The 16796-nt window shown below is 40.6% G+C and overlaps 1 protein-coding gene across 13 annotated transcripts in view; it reads left to right on the forward strand.

Moving 5' to 3' along the window:
• TFDP2 (transcription factor Dp-2) overlaps positions 1-16796 on the forward strand; it is a 53766-nt gene that overhangs the window by 13241 nt on the left and 23729 nt on the right. For 8 of the 13 annotated variants that reach the window (XM_035335023.1, XM_035335026.1, XM_035335028.1 and 5 more), the window contains exons 3-6: positions 2071-2137; positions 9327-9430; positions 13387-13508; positions 15676-15723. In XM_035335023.1, the coding sequence (XP_035190914.1) occupies positions 2071-2137; positions 9327-9430; positions 13387-13508; positions 15676-15723 (341 nt within the window). Of the gene's footprint in view, positions 1-2070; positions 2138-6884; positions 6978-9326; positions 9431-13386; positions 13509-15675; positions 15724-16796 lie in introns of those variants that run through there. The other 5 variants (XM_035335034.1, XM_035335032.1, XM_035335030.1 and 2 more) reach the window with 3 other exon arrangements.

Genomic DNA, 16796 nt, shown 5'->3' on the forward strand with positions numbered 1-16796 from the left:
AGCTAGCTACTTTTTTTTTTTTTTTTTTTTTTTTTTTTTTTTTTTCCTTAAAATCCATTTTGGATTGCACCTGAAATTTTCAAGCAGTTTATGTGAAATAGAGATTACATCTCTTCCTTTTGCCAGGACATAGGTACTTAGATGATTAAAAGATCCCTAAAATCTGTGGGGGTGACAGAAGTGCAGATAACAACGTGACCTGCATTGACATTAGTGACATCAAAAGGAAATACTGTCAAGTTCTTGTTCTGTTGCAGCATCGTAATACTACATCAAACTTGGCTCTTTTTCAGGGTTTAGCTATGGTAATCCTGTAAGAGAAGCACTCGTTCTTATCCGTCACTTATCATTTAAGCTCTCTTGAAGTTCATGTCCCTTCAGTGCTGTTCGTTGTGGAGTTTCCCAAACTTCCCAACGCCTGCTTTGGATTTCCTGCAGAACACATTTGCAGCGTGACCCCTTCCCACACGAGGTGGCAGAGCAGCTGCTCTGTTCCCCTTCCCTTCCCTTCCATCCCTGCTCGCTGCCTGCCTGCCGCTGCCACCTAGTGGGGGAAAGGGAAATCTGGGGAAAATCAGAAAGGCTTGCTGTGTTGTAGGAGCAGCTTCTGGTGGCAGCGTAGTCTGCAGCGACTGAAGCAATTGGTTGCCCACCTATGCACGGGCAGTTGGGTGTGACAGGAAAGAGCAGGTCCAATACAAAAAGCTTCTGATATAAGCTGATGATCTATATTGAGTGTCTGCACGGCTTTTTGTTTACAGAGGTATGTAGCTTAGCTAGTTTAGGCAGTATTTTATGGTCAGGGCGGTGCAGCAACAGTTACGGTTCATATGTTGCTCCTGGTGGTGGAAAAATCTTAGTAATGCTTCAAAAATCTGGCACAGTGCTGGGGGCAGATTTACCCCTTCAAAACTTACTTGCCCAGTACAAGCTCTCTGGCTGAATGGAGTGACTGTGTGCTTCTAGTAGGTACTTCTTGTTCTTCTGCAGTTTAAGTCAGTGGTATGTTACTGCTGTTTAATTTGTCTTCAATCAAATAATTCTCTAATTTGATACGATTAAAATCCTGCTAGCAAACCTAGTGTATATTATTATTTTTACTACATATATCTCTAAAAAAAAGGCAAATATTTGATCTTTGATTGCATAATTGTTTTTTTCTTAACTTGGATACCTGAACACTTTGTTCCAGTTACTTAGAGAAGCAGTCAAATTTTATAACAATTCTTAAAGATTTTATATTATTTTGTGTGGTTGCCTGCTGGAGGACTTGTGCTCTGATTCTGAGCAGGTTCCAGAGGAGCTCAGTCACTCGGTGCTTACTGCAGCTTCCGTCTTGGAATCAAAACAAAATGCTTTGCTGAGCAGAGCTTACTAAGGTGCTACAGGCATAGTGCTCTGAAACTGCAGAACGCTGTATCGTTCCTTGCTGTTGCTGGGTCCATCCCTTCCTAACTGGGCTCTGAGGGACTTTGCATCTCCTCCCTGTCTAGGAATGGTGAGCTTGTGTTTTTCTACGCAAACGCTGCCTTTCTGTGCTCTGTGTACATGCCACAATCAGAGATGTACCATTGCGTGTATGATTCACGTTCTCCATGTCTCCAGTAATTTACCCTAACTGTAAATCAGGTCATCTCTGAAGACCTGGGAATGTATTTTAAAGACATCAGTAGGCGTGGCTCTCAGCCCGGTGCGCCATGGTGTCTAGTACTGGGAATGCAGGACATCGGGCCGATTCCTCTGGTGGTGTCGGTCGCAGCTGCTCCGGGACACTGACCTAGACCGCAGTAGTCCAAATGTCCTCCTTGAGTCACGTATAGTACAGTATGAGAGTAGTGAGGGGTTTTTTTTGGTTAAGAACTTAATTCAAATTAAGTTTGTCTTCATATATACACGGTAAATGTCTTGGAACCTTGCTTCAAACCTCTTGCTCTTCCTAGGCTGTACCAGCCATCGGGTTACGATGTTTCAGAAATGCTGAGCACATTACTTTCATTGTACTGTTAGTTGCATACTGGAAAACACAGAAAGGTCTGTCATATTTTAAGACTTCAAAAATGTTTTGTTCAGGTTGGTGTGACTTCCACAAATGGAGACTTGAAAGGATTTATAGATCAGAACCAGAGTCCAACAAAAGGTAAGAGAATTCTACTTGTATACATAGTAGAGAAGCATACATTATTTCTCTCTTCTGTTACCTAATTGAGAATTATTGCTCATTTCACAGCATATGACTAGTTCAGTTTTGGGAGGTTCAGAATTTAAATGTTCACAATGTCCTGCATGCATCCACACTGGTAGATGCTGTTACTGACCTCAGGTGTTTCCGATTTGAGGTTTTTAGAGGGGGAAGAGAGTTAGTAGTAAAAGCAATTAAAGTGTAAACAAGCCTTCTGTTTCCTTTTTTTTGATTGCAAGTATTGTACTGAATTTCCTGATTTCCTGCCCAGACTCTGTTGCAGTCATCTTCCCAAATGGGAGAGAAAGTTAAGGGTGCTTTCACTCTTAGTAATACCTTGTGGTACTTTTATAAGTGGTGGACAATTTAAGATGATAATGTTTTGTCCTATCCAATTTAATGTCAGCATTTCTAGGTGAATCACTTTTGACCAGTGCATAGTCAGTCAGAATAGCAATAGCATTCCAATAAAACACAACCGCAACTCCTTCCTAGTACTAGTAAAGTCGAGGATTTACAATTTCTGAAACATTTCAATCAGCTTTTACAAGTAAATACTGTTTGCTGCTATGCAGTGCAATAAAGAAATGCACATACTAGCTGGAAGAATGAATTTTGGCTCTTCACAACACTTTAGATGCATCAGACTTCAGAGTCTAAAAAAATTAACAAATTTAAACAGAAGATTTCTAGAGCTACAGTATTTCTAAACTATACAAAACATTACAGACTGATTTTAGGCCTTGGAGAAGTAATTTATTGGGCACTGGCAAGATAATTACCCTTCTTGTTTCATTGTTTTGTGATTGTTGTGTCATGATACTAGGAGAAAAAAGACAATAGTAAGTGCAACGTTTTCAAATAATTTCCGAGGCAAGTAACTGATTTGTCCAGAGAATAATGACTTCAGTAACTTTATAAAGCATAAGACATTACTGGTATTAGTACTCTCTATCTTCCTGCTCCCAGTCTGCATCTTGCTTCTGGGATGACGGATGCAATATTTATCTCCGTTCTTTAGCATTGCCAAAATTCTACATGCTAATGATTATTTCATTTCATGCATTTATTTATTTGACCTTGAGGTATAATTAAAAATCACTGCCATCTCTGCTGAGATACACAGCTGTGGCTGCTCACAGAGGTGTACCTAAATGCAATCCATGTTAACAAAGGCTTTGGATGTTTTAAATGCAGTGACTGCAGAATTAAAGCACATAAATCCAGATATGTGATCTTTATAGTAAGTCTTGCTGCCTAATTCTGAAAGAAGCTAGATTTTACTTTCTAGGCATGCACAGAAGTATCAACGTCCTCAGGTGAGCACTAACCCAGAGTGTTGTTCACTTTTGTTTAGTGAAAAATTCCTGTTTAATAGACAACTTATTTTCCCACACTTGTGAAAAAAGCCTTACCACATAGGCAACAGGCTGTTTTGGCTAGGGCATTTCCACGTGGAGCTTGGTTCCTCTGCTAGGAATGAATGCTGACAGGACCCGTGTGAAGATGGCTGTTGCCTGATGGTCACGGCACTTGCCTAATGCCAGGGAACGCTTGTTGCAAGGGCAGTCCCCGGGTGAAACATCTGAGCAGTTCACACAGCACTCTGGGGATCCCCTTTCTGAAAATTGTTTTCACCCACAGTCTTTGACACAGTAGATTCTTAATTGTTGCCATGGCAAGGTGGGCTGAATATGCTTCATTTCCTTACCTGGAAGCATCTGGTAGACCGGTGATTAACATTTTTCCTGTAGGAGATCTTAATTCTTCCAGGGAAATGAAAAAATTGGCCCAGGTTCTCCTCATTCTGCCATTGGGCTACTGAATGAGAAAGGGATGCCTCCTCTCGTGTCCTGAAGAAGAGGTGATGGTTGCTGTTCTTAGGCCTGGGGATAGATAAGTATGTGTGTGGAGTATAGGTGTCCTTCTGGTGTTTTAGCATGGGTTGTGCCCGCTGGGAGAAGTTCCTGCCATGCTCAGCGCTAACGGGCTGACATGCTGCTGGGTGCAGGCAGACCTGCGGTGCCTAATGAAGCTAGCAGCAGAGCTACTCAGCAGCTGGGCCAAATCCTTCCGCATGTGGCAAGCGGCTTGTGGAGGTGGGCCTTGCTGGGAAGGCCACCAAGGATGCTAGTTCAAGTTAGTTCTTAACCAGGCTGGGTGAGCTGGACAGTGACAGCTCAGTGGTGGGTTTGGGTGTTTGTTCTGAGCTGTGCGAGAATTAAATCGGGCTTACTGTAGAGTTCATGTTGCAGAGTTGTGTGTGCGCCCAGCAGAATTTAAAGTACAATCTGTCTGGGAGACTGAAAGAGACAGAACGCATCCCAGCTCCCCCAAAACAAGGGATTGGCGTGTTAAAACATGCAAAAAGTAGGCAATTTTTGGAAACATCCTCAAAAGTTTGATATTGTCACGTCTTAAGTATCTTGAGTGAGTCATTCCCAATCAGTAAGTTAAACGCTTTAGTTTTATAATCCCCATTATATATATTATAAAAATGCAGTGTAGTTGTTATAATTACATATTCACCACTTTCTACCTTTCCTTACAATTAAATCTTTTGCTAGTTTTTGTAGACATTTCCTCTGGCAACTGTGCCAGTTAACGTTGGCTCTGGGCACCTCGCAGCTGCTTCTCAGTGTTGTCCTTTGGCTTGTGCCAGCACAGCCGTGTAGGTGGCTGAGCAGTGTGCTGGACTGGGGAACAGGTTCAACAGCAAAGTACCTGTTTTCCCCCTTGCAAAAGGAAAAGAAGGCAAGTTCACTGCGTAGCCATACGTGTGGCTGTGCTGGCCTGGGACAGGGATGGGTGCTGGTGTTGAGGGCTGCTTGATGAACCTGAGTTCATCGGTGGTGCTGCTGCAGGTCTGACAAGGGCCTTGGGGGGCCTGCAGAGCCCTGGCAGTACATTGTGTGCTTGAAGAGATCTACAGAAATGTCCAAGACAACAGAACTGTTTATCAACAGGCCCACACTTGGTATTTTGAGATTGATACAACTGCTAACTCATATAAATTTGTCCCAAACTGAGTAAAAGACTGAAAATGTGCTGGCCAATTAAAGCCTGAAGTACACTGAAATACTGCCTGCCCTGTTTGTTTGTTTGTTTGTTTTTGTTTCCTACATCTCTCTTTGATTTCATGTATTTCCAGATATATTTGTGTTCCTACTGACAATGGAGTTGTCAAAGTTATGTTTATAGCTTAGTAAGTTTGTGCAATAAGAAAATGAAGAAATGTTCTTAAAGAACATATGTAAGTAACTGTTGAGGTTTTCTGTATGCTTTTGTATTGTTGTGTCCTGATCTTGGAGATCCATTTGGTTTTAGTTTAATAGAGGAGCCTGAGGAAACAATGTATACATTATTGCAAAATACCCTAATGGACTTGAGATATTTCGTAAGAGTGAACTGGTTTCTTTGCTGTCAGTATCAGGCCATAGGCAATATTGTTGAACACAACTGTTTATTGATACGCTTTATAATAGCAGAACATTTCCAGGTTGTAAGTAAAATATGGCTATTTGTTTCTGGGCTTTGCATGTGAAATCCAAATTACCTGAACTTTCCTGGTGTTTTGTCTAAAAATTCAAAGCCTCTTTTTGTTGACGTGTGCATTGTGTGACCCCAGCTGGTTGATCTGCGTTTCCCATTGGCTATGGTTTCCTTCAAACTGGCCGTGACAGATCCTATAGATTCCAGGTTTACGTTGTTTCTGGTTATCTCTGCAAAGAAGCTCCAGACCTAGCAGATTTACTTATATGGGAAAATCACTAAAACCTGTTCAGCTCCATATTCTTCTAGGCATCCGCGTTGTTTCCGGAAGTTAAGCTATTTAGGATGCAGTGTGAAACTTGAAGGAAGCCTTGTGGGATGATTAGGTGTGCATGTGAGTGTGCGAGTACATGCACATTAATAGCTTTGCACTGTGACTGCCTGAATTCAGTTGAATTGAAATCTTTGTGTGTGCAAGTGGCAATATTTAGGAAGTGCCAGGAAGAACAGTACTTAGAATGGCAACCCAGCTTTTTCTCCATGAGAAACAGCACTGGTGGTGACTGGGTGATGGAAAAACAATGTGTAGAAGCAAAGTGCTTTTGTTCTTTGAGAAGCTACATACGTCCAGTGACAGATTTACATTTGGAGTTTGGCGAGCATGCTCGGTTTGTTGGGGTGTTAATTATACTGTAGTTAAAGCCTCTCTATGCGAGCTGTAAGTGGGTTTCTTTCCCATGTGCTTGGTTTCCCGTAGGTAAAAGGGGAATGATGACATGGCCTCCTTTGTGCTTTGAAAGTACTTCTGAGAACATCATATAAGAGCTAAGTATTATACAAATCGTCCTAGTTTGATCCATCTGTGCTGACCGTTTCCATCCATGCAGTGAGATGACCGTGACGAGGAAGTGGCTGGGTCTCCTTGTGTTTAGCTATTGCTGTACGCGCTGCTGTGCTTCAGGGAACCGTGAATCAGTGTAATCTTCCTTTGTCCCCATGTGATGGGCGTTATTAAGACTTGGCTTAAGACTTTATTTGGAAATTGATCACGTTTAAAGCTTTTACAGCTGTTGGGTGATGAAGTATGTATACTTAGTTTAGTGTTATTTCTACTTTACAGTGAGAACAGATCTCTCGTATTTTTTTTCAGACAGTCTGCAAACAGCATGACTAGTACTTCTTTTTTCTTTCTCTGCACTGTTTGACAAATAAGACTTGAAGAGATCATTTCTGCTGATGTGTACTATCTTGTAATAATACATTGCCTTCAAACCTTAAGAAATTACCCACTCCTCAGCACAAAGAGGTGAAGTAACCTCAAAATATTGGTGTAAATTACAGCTAGTTGTGTTAGCAAGCCGTGCGAGCTCTCCGAGCTGGCCGTTCCCGGTCTGTGGGGGTGTCCTCCTGGTGGTGGGGTGGGCCCTGGCCAGCTCCACATCTCTCCTGGCAGCTGTGCCCCACAGCCCTGGGCTGCTGCGATGGGGCGCTCTCCCAAGCTGGAGCTCAGGTTCTCCGTGTCTGCAGAGGCAGGGCTGGCACCGGTGATAGCGACTGCCAAATGTGTTCCTTTAGATTGGGGTGCCGGTGCAGGGATATACTTGGAAATGCATCATCTTTTTGCAGCAACTAACCAAACCAACTGTTGGCTTTGCTGTGGAAAGATGAAAATGTGTTCCCACTGTTTGATAGCACTTCTGAATATTTGACCTATATTTGATTGGGTTTTAGTGAGAGTTTGCAGCACAACTTAACAAATCCTGAGCAAAATCCTGAGCAAAAATAAAAAGTGACAAGTAACTAGTCAGCTTAGAGGAGTGTTTTGAGCTCAAAATGAACACAGTGTCTGTAAATCATGACTTACTCTGTGCTTTGTCACTTCCTCACAAATTTTCATGCTAGAGCAAAAATTTACTGCAGGGTTTGGGTTTGCAAGCATGGGGTCTTTTACGTTTTTTTCTAGGTGAGCTAGGTGAATAAATTATTTAGTACTTCAGTCAAGCTGCTTCTTCAGGTATTCTAAGATACAGATCTGCCTTTTGGAAAATTATCATTTAGTAGTAGCATTACTCCTGATGCCAAAGGAATTTGCACAGAGTATTAGGACATCCCTGTCTCAAATCATAACATCCTTCTGATCTCTGTTCATTTTTTTTATACAGGTGAGACTTTGCATATAGCTACGTCCTTTTTACTTTTGTGTTGTAGATACAGAACATCATTTCCTAAGTATATTTTTCTCCACTGTGTTGCTTCTGCTTTGTATTACAGAGCAGTTATGTGGTGAATTTATGATTTTTCAGTTATTGCAGAACATAACCCTAAAAAATACATAGATAAAAGACCATGGTTCAGGACCAAGTGATAAGACAGTGGGCAGCGGAGGTAAACAAGCTGTAAGAGAAGCCCAGGGAACAGAGCTGTCTCAGATGCAGAGATGTTTCCTCAGCTGGGCAGAACATTTGCCAGCTCCTTTGGTCAGAGGGCAGGGCAGGGCAGGGCGGGTGGTGAGGGCTGGTCCCTGTGCTGCTCTGAAGGAATCTCAGGTGCCAGCGAGCCAGTACGAGACAGCGTCCCTAGCGCTTCAGGAGCCAGTCCGTGGCCTTACTGCTCAACCCCAGCCAGCCCCAAGCCGGCGCTGTGGGTGAGGAGGCGGTGGCACCTCTTCCCTCTGCTTGGCTCACCTCCTGCCCCACCGCTGTGACTGCGGACGGGGGTACGGCCGCACGCAGGAGGTAGTTGATTGATTTGAAACTGCCAGGGGAGCTGCTGCTGCCACGATGCCCACAGATAAATGAGTGATTTCACCGCTTTGGGTGGCTTGTGTCTACAACAGTCTGAGTATTTGTGGGCTAATGGTAGTGCTGCGGGACTGTTTTGATTAAGACATTAAGTCTGAGTAATGAAGATTACAAGATACAGTTTGGAAGAGAGGAGCAGCAGCAGCATTTGTGAGGTACTCAGCGTGGAGCTGTGTGAAGGCAGGATGCGTTAGGTCCGTAAGCTGTGCAGGAGCACAGAGATGATCAACATCTTGGGATGAAGAGATGCTGGGTTGGAGGTGGGCTGGTTGGTTTCGTCCAGCTGCCTGCTCTGGTACTTCAGGTAGTCACAAAGGCATCGTTTGCTCCATCTGTACGGTGATACCGATAGGCTGACTTCACTGGTGTTTTACAACACTATGGTACGGTCAGACTAGGAGTGGTTAATGCTATAAAGATAGATCCATATTGTGTACATATGCTTCTGATTGTAAATAGGATTAGTGTGTAGAACAGCTTCATGAGTTGGACTCGATCTTCATGGGTCCCTGCCAACCTGGGATATTCTACGACTAGAAGTACACCCGTGAATTTTAAACTTCAAGTGTATGGCAGGCTGCATGCTCCTAGCAAGAAGAAGTTGCTTTTGGAAATAAAATACTAAGATGTATGTAATTCAGAGGTAAATTAGTGAAGTTTTATCGTTTTGTAAGGTGTCCTTGTAACGTCTAAGAGGTCTGGTGGCTGTTCTGGAAGGCTATTTTTGCAGTGTATGAGACAAGAAACGTTAACTTGGTTCCAAAGTGTAAAAATGATGTGAGAATTCACCAAAGTGTTACTTCTAAGTTACTAAGGAGGTAATTTAAAACTCTATTGCTTTTTTTTTTTTTTAGGTAATATTTCAATAATTGCATTACCAGTTTCCAGCACAAACTCGCCAACAAAGATTTTGCCAAAAACCTTAGGACCAATTAATGTGAATGTTGGACCCCAAATGGTAAGTTTTGCAACTGCAGTAATGCTAACGTGTGTAACTAGGTGTGTAACTGCCCATTTATGTAAGATGGAAACATGAAAAAATGGAGATAGGAACCTTGCTAGGAACTTGGCTGTAGATTTAGTTTTTGGTGTAGATTTACAGATGTACATTTTCAAATTTCTGTACAGCAACACAAACTGAACAAAAGTGAGTATCAGCAGTAGATATATTGGAATCAATGCTATGTAGTTAAAAATATACCATAGTGTCATGTGAGAAGAACTACCTAATACAACTCTAACTCAATGATACCAGAAAGAAAATGACTATTTTCTGGCATGGTTACTTCTATGAGCATTTTTTAAATTGCAAGATTCTTCTCTTGCAACTTATTCATTAACACACACTCCATTGGAATTCCACTTTTGGCAGCTCTTCTTCATACTTACATGTGACAGAAGGAAAAAATATAACTGTCATTTATTGCCTCTGGTTTAAAAATCTGGTTATTGATGCTTAGTTCTCTACTACACTAATCTGTATGCATTCCATTTTGCTTGCCATCATACTTTATATCAAATACTGCTACTTCTGATGATACGTTTCTCACAATACTGGTATATAACAGGGACTATTTCCCTAATATTAGATACATGGTTACATTTTTTTTTTTGCTTAATCAGGAACTAAACTGTCCCTTGCTAGCATAGGTTGCTGCCCTATTGCCTTTATTCCGGGTGACATTACAAAAAGCCGGTTATTGTCTGTTAGTTTCACCAGCGTTTTGTCATGTTACAAAGTCAGGCAAGCTCATTTGTAGGGGCTGTCCTGTGCTTGTTAACACGGTTTGCGCTTTGGTTTCAAAGCACTCTCATTAAGACACAGAGTTCTTAGTGGAGATTCTATGCTGCTCTTTTATTATAGTAAAGGAGACATTTTCATGTATTTTGGGTAGCTGAAATAGAATGATCAGAGATGTTTTTTACTTGAACACTTTCTGTTGAAGGACTGGCTTGTTTCTCTCTGCCTGTTACAGTAACATGTCCTGTGAAATGTAGCACTGCAGTAACTAGAACTGGACTAAAGAAAGCATTGGTTTGCACTTAGTTTACATGGGGAAGCTGTTTTGGTAGAATTTTTTCATACTTTGAAAACTTAATCTTATGTGTGCTAAGTAAAAGAATATGTAAGTAAAAAGAATATTTATTTCATAAGGGGGGAAAACGCTAAAAACGTCTGTTTAGCAGTAAGATGCTGCTGTATTTGGAACATATTTCCTTCTTAGCTATCAGCACAGACTCTCTAAGACATCCAGGGCATGGCTGTGTTTATAAGAGAACGTTCACAAGTTCTTAACAGCAGGAGTGTTACAATTCCTTTGGCATCTCAGCCATGTTAGCAACATCCTGCTGCCGTGAGGGTTTTTTGGTGCTCTTTACCCATGCGTGTTGCAGCCCCCTCAGCTGATGCCGGTTCTTCAGACAGGCCCAGGACAAGGAGCGGGCTGTTGGCTGAAGGGTGATCTTGTCTTACAGGGCAGCAATGCCAGTCTGGGGGCTGGATTCTTGTAAGCAGGTGTGTGTTGCAGTTTCATTAGATTCAGTTAACGCAATGCATATTGGGTGTGAGGCTTGCCTAGGTCTTGTTGTCTGTGAGAACTGCTAGCGTGCCAGTGTTGGTGCTGGGGTTTTACACCATCGTGCAGTGTTATCTCAAGGGGAGTACGTCCCCAGCTGGGCAGTGCAGCTGTCTCCTGTCTGCCCCTGCTCAGTAGCAGTGCTGAGGTGCACAACCCCTCCTGCTGCAGTAGGGCCAGCTGGAGGCGAGGCATCTCAGTTAACGGTGGCAGTACTCTGTAGGAGTGAGTGTAACAGTGCAAGTATTAGTGATAAAAATGGGAGTGCTTGATTGCAGCGACTTACCACACCCCATAGATTCCTATATGCCAAATTAGGATGAGCTTTTCTTTTTCTGTTTTATGCTGTGCAGTGTATTGATGTGATTGCTTCAGGCACACTGCAAAAATGTTTGCTCTTAGGATGGAATCAATCTTTTGAAAATACTCAGTGTGTAGCATTTTTGGAAAGCAAACATTCGGTAACAGACTTCTAATAGTCAGCTGGAGATTTTGTGCTTGTGCAACTCCCAGCTGTGGGTGCCTGGCCGAGCATCGTGCTGACCCCATGCCGTGGCCACCCTGTGCCTGGCAGGAGCGCTGCTGTTGTCCTTTCCTCCAGGTGGCACCAAGGTACAGAGAGATACAGGACGAGTTTAAGATGCTCAGACATGATTTTGCCCCACAATTTATTACACTAGCTGTTAAAATTATAAGGAGATTGGACAAAACCTCTCTTTTTATGATATATTTTCTTTGGTATTTAAAAGACGTGAGTAGAGCAATGTGAAACCTAATGGTGGGTGGAATGTGATAAAACAAATTTCAGTATGCAAAATACTTAAAATCTTTTCTCTCCAACATGTGTCTGCCATATGCTGGCAGAGCTGTATGCTTACTGACAATAATTATTTACAGTGTTGCAGGAAATTAAAAAGTTATTGGATTGAACTAAGCTTTAATTGGAATAATGTATTTTAGATTCTCACATTGACATTACTGCTGAACTTAATCAAGCTTTTAAAAATTAATAGTTCTATCACAAAATGTTTCTGATTTTAAGCCAATGTAGCTGTAAGCTGATAAAAGTTTGTATCTTTCCTTTGCTGGCATACAGTGTGTAAAATAACACGGGGGAATCTCCTTTCTCTCATGCCTACCAGTAAATACCTTAATTGCCCCTGTGTCTCACTTTTCCTAGTATTTTTTTCCACTCATCTTTTTCTGTCAAGCTATTCGCTTATCTATAAAAGTTGAATAATGGAGATAAGAGAAAGGACAAATAAGATAAATTTATTTATTCAGGAGAAAAAAATGCAAGAAATATAGTCACAATTTGGAGATGGGGGTGTAAAGCAATGCTCCATGAGGTAAGGAAGTTGGAAACTCTTCAGATAACATTTCTCTAATTGTTTAAAAAATATTGATGAATACCAAACAAACTCTGCCATATACCCATATGGCTGTTGGGTAAGTGGTGTAGTAAAGGAAAGCATGAAGTTTAATATATTTGGTACTCAAAATGTGACTAAAACTATAATAAAATAAATTTTTAAAAATCGGTATTTGAATAAAAAGCATTCCAGGAGGCTTTGGTATAAATCATACCATATTGGAATAAAAATAATTTAACATGTTTATTTAAAAGATTAACTAATTAATACTGTTTCATTTTAAAATACTATCTGAATTCTTCTGGTGGCCTATGTTAAAGAATGAAGTTGGATGGAATTTAAAAGTTGAGATCAATTGTTTTAGTGTTAACAAGACCAGTGTGCATAGAATTACAATAGGTTTGTCTGAACGTACTGTATTTTCTGTGCATACAGCATAGACTTGGGATGGAATTTCATAGGTACAGTGTTGTATTAGCTTCCTAGAAGGCCTTCAGATCTTGTGACCACTGCATACTGCGGGGAATAGTTGACCTGGAGCTCAGACCTTGGTACCAAATACTGACAATTACAAGAGACAAATCCACTGGGAATGAAGCTTCATTGATTCCAATAACCAAGAAATGTCCTAGACATAGTCTGGAAGAAACAATTAGATGCATATAGGGACAGGTCCTCTCTCCTCTACCTAGTCATTATGGCTGTTTGTCTAGTTCTTGTCCTTAAGGGTAACACAGTAATAATCCACAACTGGCAGAAAACTTAACACTATTGCAATTACTGTCATATATGAATACCTTCTGATGGCACCCCTTCTATTTTTGACTACAACTTCTGGTACATGCTTTTTATTTTTTTTTTCTTAAATGCTTATGAATTTTGGGATATGTTAACCTCTGTTGTGTTTTAAAAGCTGTGGTTGTTTTGTTTTGTTTTGTTTTTTATTTTTATTTCTAATTTCCCAGCTCATAAGCACATCACAAAGACTGACCAATTCAGGGAGTGTTCTGATTGGGAGTCCATATAACCCAGCTCCAACGATGGTCACGCAGACGCACATAACAGAAGCTACTGGCTGGGTTCCAGGGTAAGATTTTTGGTTTATTTAAAGATGGCTGTGGATCTGCTCTGATTTTTTTTTTATATATATATTTCTACTGGTCTAACTACATGTTAGCTCACAGTTTCTGGTTCTTCCACAATTAAAAGGAGTATGCTTCTTAGCACAGTAAGTGCTTGCGATATCTGGAACATGTGAACGGTTACACACAGACATCACATTACTGTTTTAATTTTGCTTTATGGCAGTGTTCGTTCCTGTGTGAGAATGGAAAGTCACAAATTTATGAGTCCCATTTAAAAAAAGCCTCTATTTTTCATAAATTCATGCTCAGTAGCAAAGCTACTTGGATATACCGTTATCAGCAGGTGCGAACGGGGAGAATCTTTCAAGTACACTTAGAGGCATTTAAGACTAAAGCTGTAATAACAAATTTTGAATGTAGTCAGTGCTGTATTTTTATTATTATTTTACGGTATCAAATTTTTTCATGGGCTTCCTAGATATTTCAGAGTACCATCATTATGTCATCCATGGCAATCTGGTCTTTACAGTATTTCATCATTTACTTTTTTTTAATTTCGGTACTGTTGAGCTTATCTGTCTCAGGACAGATGCAGTGCTTTGCCTGTGAAAATTAAAAAGTAATTTATCTCCACATCTGGTTTATTTCCTAATCACTGATGAATGTCAGTAATACCTTTCCAGCTTTGGAGGTGAGAAAATTGAGCATCTAGGAAATGGCTTAAAGAGAACATGTTTGTATCTTGACTTTCTTCATGCTGTGCTGTAAGCAAGATCTGTCATGTGCTTGCACCTCCTAGTTGCTATATTCCCACCACACAGTCAATAAACTGCAGGCCCAGCTGAGCAGTTTTTAAGCTTGCTTTTCTTGCTGTGTAGGGGTTTTTCTCCTCAAATAGCTTTTGAATCCATGTAGATTTGATTTTATTTGAAAGGGAGATGTCAAAGATGATTTTGTTTCTGCAACTTTTGTGAACTACGGAGGCCAGATGTAAGTTCTTTCAGTAGCCTGGTGAGGGAAGTTTTAGCGTCTGCTCACAGCTTGCTCAACTAGGCCGTGAACGTTGGTTAGCTTTCTTCAGCTTCATTGAGATGCAGTGATGAAGGGTCTGAGAGAGAGACGGGTCTGTTTACTCTTCTTCACAGATGCCAAAGTGTTTCCAACGGCAATTAAGGCAAGATCATAGTCATGCTCAGGGCCCCACACAACCCCAGCCATCCTGGCATTACAGAGCAGGCCAGGTCTCCATTCACTGCCAGTCCAGGCCCCTGCCGCCCACCCCGTGGCAGCCCCTGCCCTCGCTCTCTGCTCCGGTAAGCACCACGGACAGGGGCTGCCAAGGAGACAACCCTGCAGCCACCGCTGGGGGAAGGAGGCTGCTGGTGGGACTGGTCAGATTGAAGAAAGTTCTGAATTGCCCATCCCAATATGTGCAGCCTCTCATGGCACAGACCTTCAGAGCCACCTGTTCTCAAAATTGCAGGGTACCAACACGAAGTAATTGACTCTGACAGTTCCCAAGCATCGTGCATTATATCAGCTGCAAGAGTAAGAGAAAAGTTTGGATTACAGCTTCTGAAGTCTTGCTGTAGTTAATAAACAGAGCTGTAAGGAAGCTGCCACTGACTGGTGACTGCTGCTCCTGTGCAACATTCATAGCGACTACGTCTTTGGAGTATCTCTGTTATGACAGTATCAACATAGAACATAAGTTTATTGTTTGTATTTTGTTTTGTGTTTAAAGATACCAAACCATTCAATATCCTGTAAATATAGGACATATCTTCTGCACTGTTTAAAAGCAATGTCTTTAACGTAGGAGAATTGTCAATAGGAGTTCTCAAAGGAGTACAGCTTTTTGGTTTGATGGCATTTGGTTACCAAGCTCACATCAGTACGTCTGTAGTTCCAGGTGCAATTCCCTAAAATTATTTGGGCAAAACATGGTAAAATTGGGAACAAAAGTTTCCTAACTGTCTGACAGTGAGCTTAGACAACCTCCGAAGTCCTACCCTTTTTCTCTTCAAATTTTGTCAATCTTTGGGTGCAGATTTCTTCCTTCAGTTTGTTTAATGGCAAACATTACCTAGCTAGCTACCAAATACATCGATATTATTGGTCTAAAAATAAAATACAGGTTTAATATAAGTTTGAATTATCTTCTCATAGGGACAGAAAGAGGACTCGAGAATTTATAGAATCAGATTTTTCAGAAAGGTGAGTACTATTGAACACACGTTTCATTTACATGGCCATACCTTGTTTGCCTCTTCAAATCCGCCTTTCAGGGAGCTGGGTGTCCAGGTCCCGCTTTAATCAGTTTTCACTCCTCCACAGTAAAAACTACATAGTATGTTATTGTTTGTAGTTATAAGTCAGTACTCTTTGTCATCACTTCCTAATATTTACATTTATTATTTATATTTACTTCTGATGTATTTACATTTACTGTTACAGGCAAAATTGGAGTTGTGAAAAATGCAATACATCTTCAGAAAGAGGATTGATCTAGTTTCCTACGTGACAAATACCTGTCACTAAATAATTGTTTCTTTGCTTCCAAAACTTCTTTGGATGCATTCAAGGTGTTGTTTGTTTACCCATCACATTTACTCAAATCGAATAACTGTGTAGGGTTTAGAAAGTTTTGTTGTTTTTTTGGTTTGTATTTTATTTTATTCTTCTGCTATTCTTTTGTTCTATCATGTTTTCCAGTGTCCTGTTTTCTTAAATACATGCAAAATTTTCAAAAGCATTCTTAATTTTTTGTTTTTCTTAGCTTGCTACAGTGGACAGAACTAGGGCTATTTCTGTAAAATAACACCTCTCCCTGAAACATGTTAGCAAACCAACTTCTAAAATAGTAACTTAAAAAAATCATATATGCATTTTAAATGCTTCTGTTGAAACATGCATACAAAGATTGTAATTGCAAATTCTTTTTTGTTAAGAAATGCACAGGAGAAAGGTATTTTTTTTTTTTGTTCTGTCAGGCAAGTCTTGCTTATTAAAGTATTTTGGTTTTCAAGTGTCCATAATACTGTCAAGAAGGAAATAAAATTTTCAGTCTTAAATTGTTCTAGCATGTCTTTGGAACCCAGTGACATTTGTCATACAGTTAACATAACACCTATGAAGAACATTTAATTAAAAAGTAAATCAAAGCAAATCAGAATACCTAAATTTAAAAATTAACTTGAAATTAAAAGAAAAAAATACACCGAAATTATATGCAGCAGGAAAGTATGCTTATTAAATGTCAACATCTTAAAATAATTACTTTTCTCTTT

Source organism: Oxyura jamaicensis, chromosome 9 (genome assembly GCF_011077185.1).
Source record: "Oxyura jamaicensis isolate SHBP4307 breed ruddy duck chromosome 9, BPBGC_Ojam_1.0, whole genome shotgun sequence".
Lineage (NCBI taxonomy): Eukaryota > Metazoa > Chordata > Aves > Anseriformes > Anatidae > Oxyura > Oxyura jamaicensis.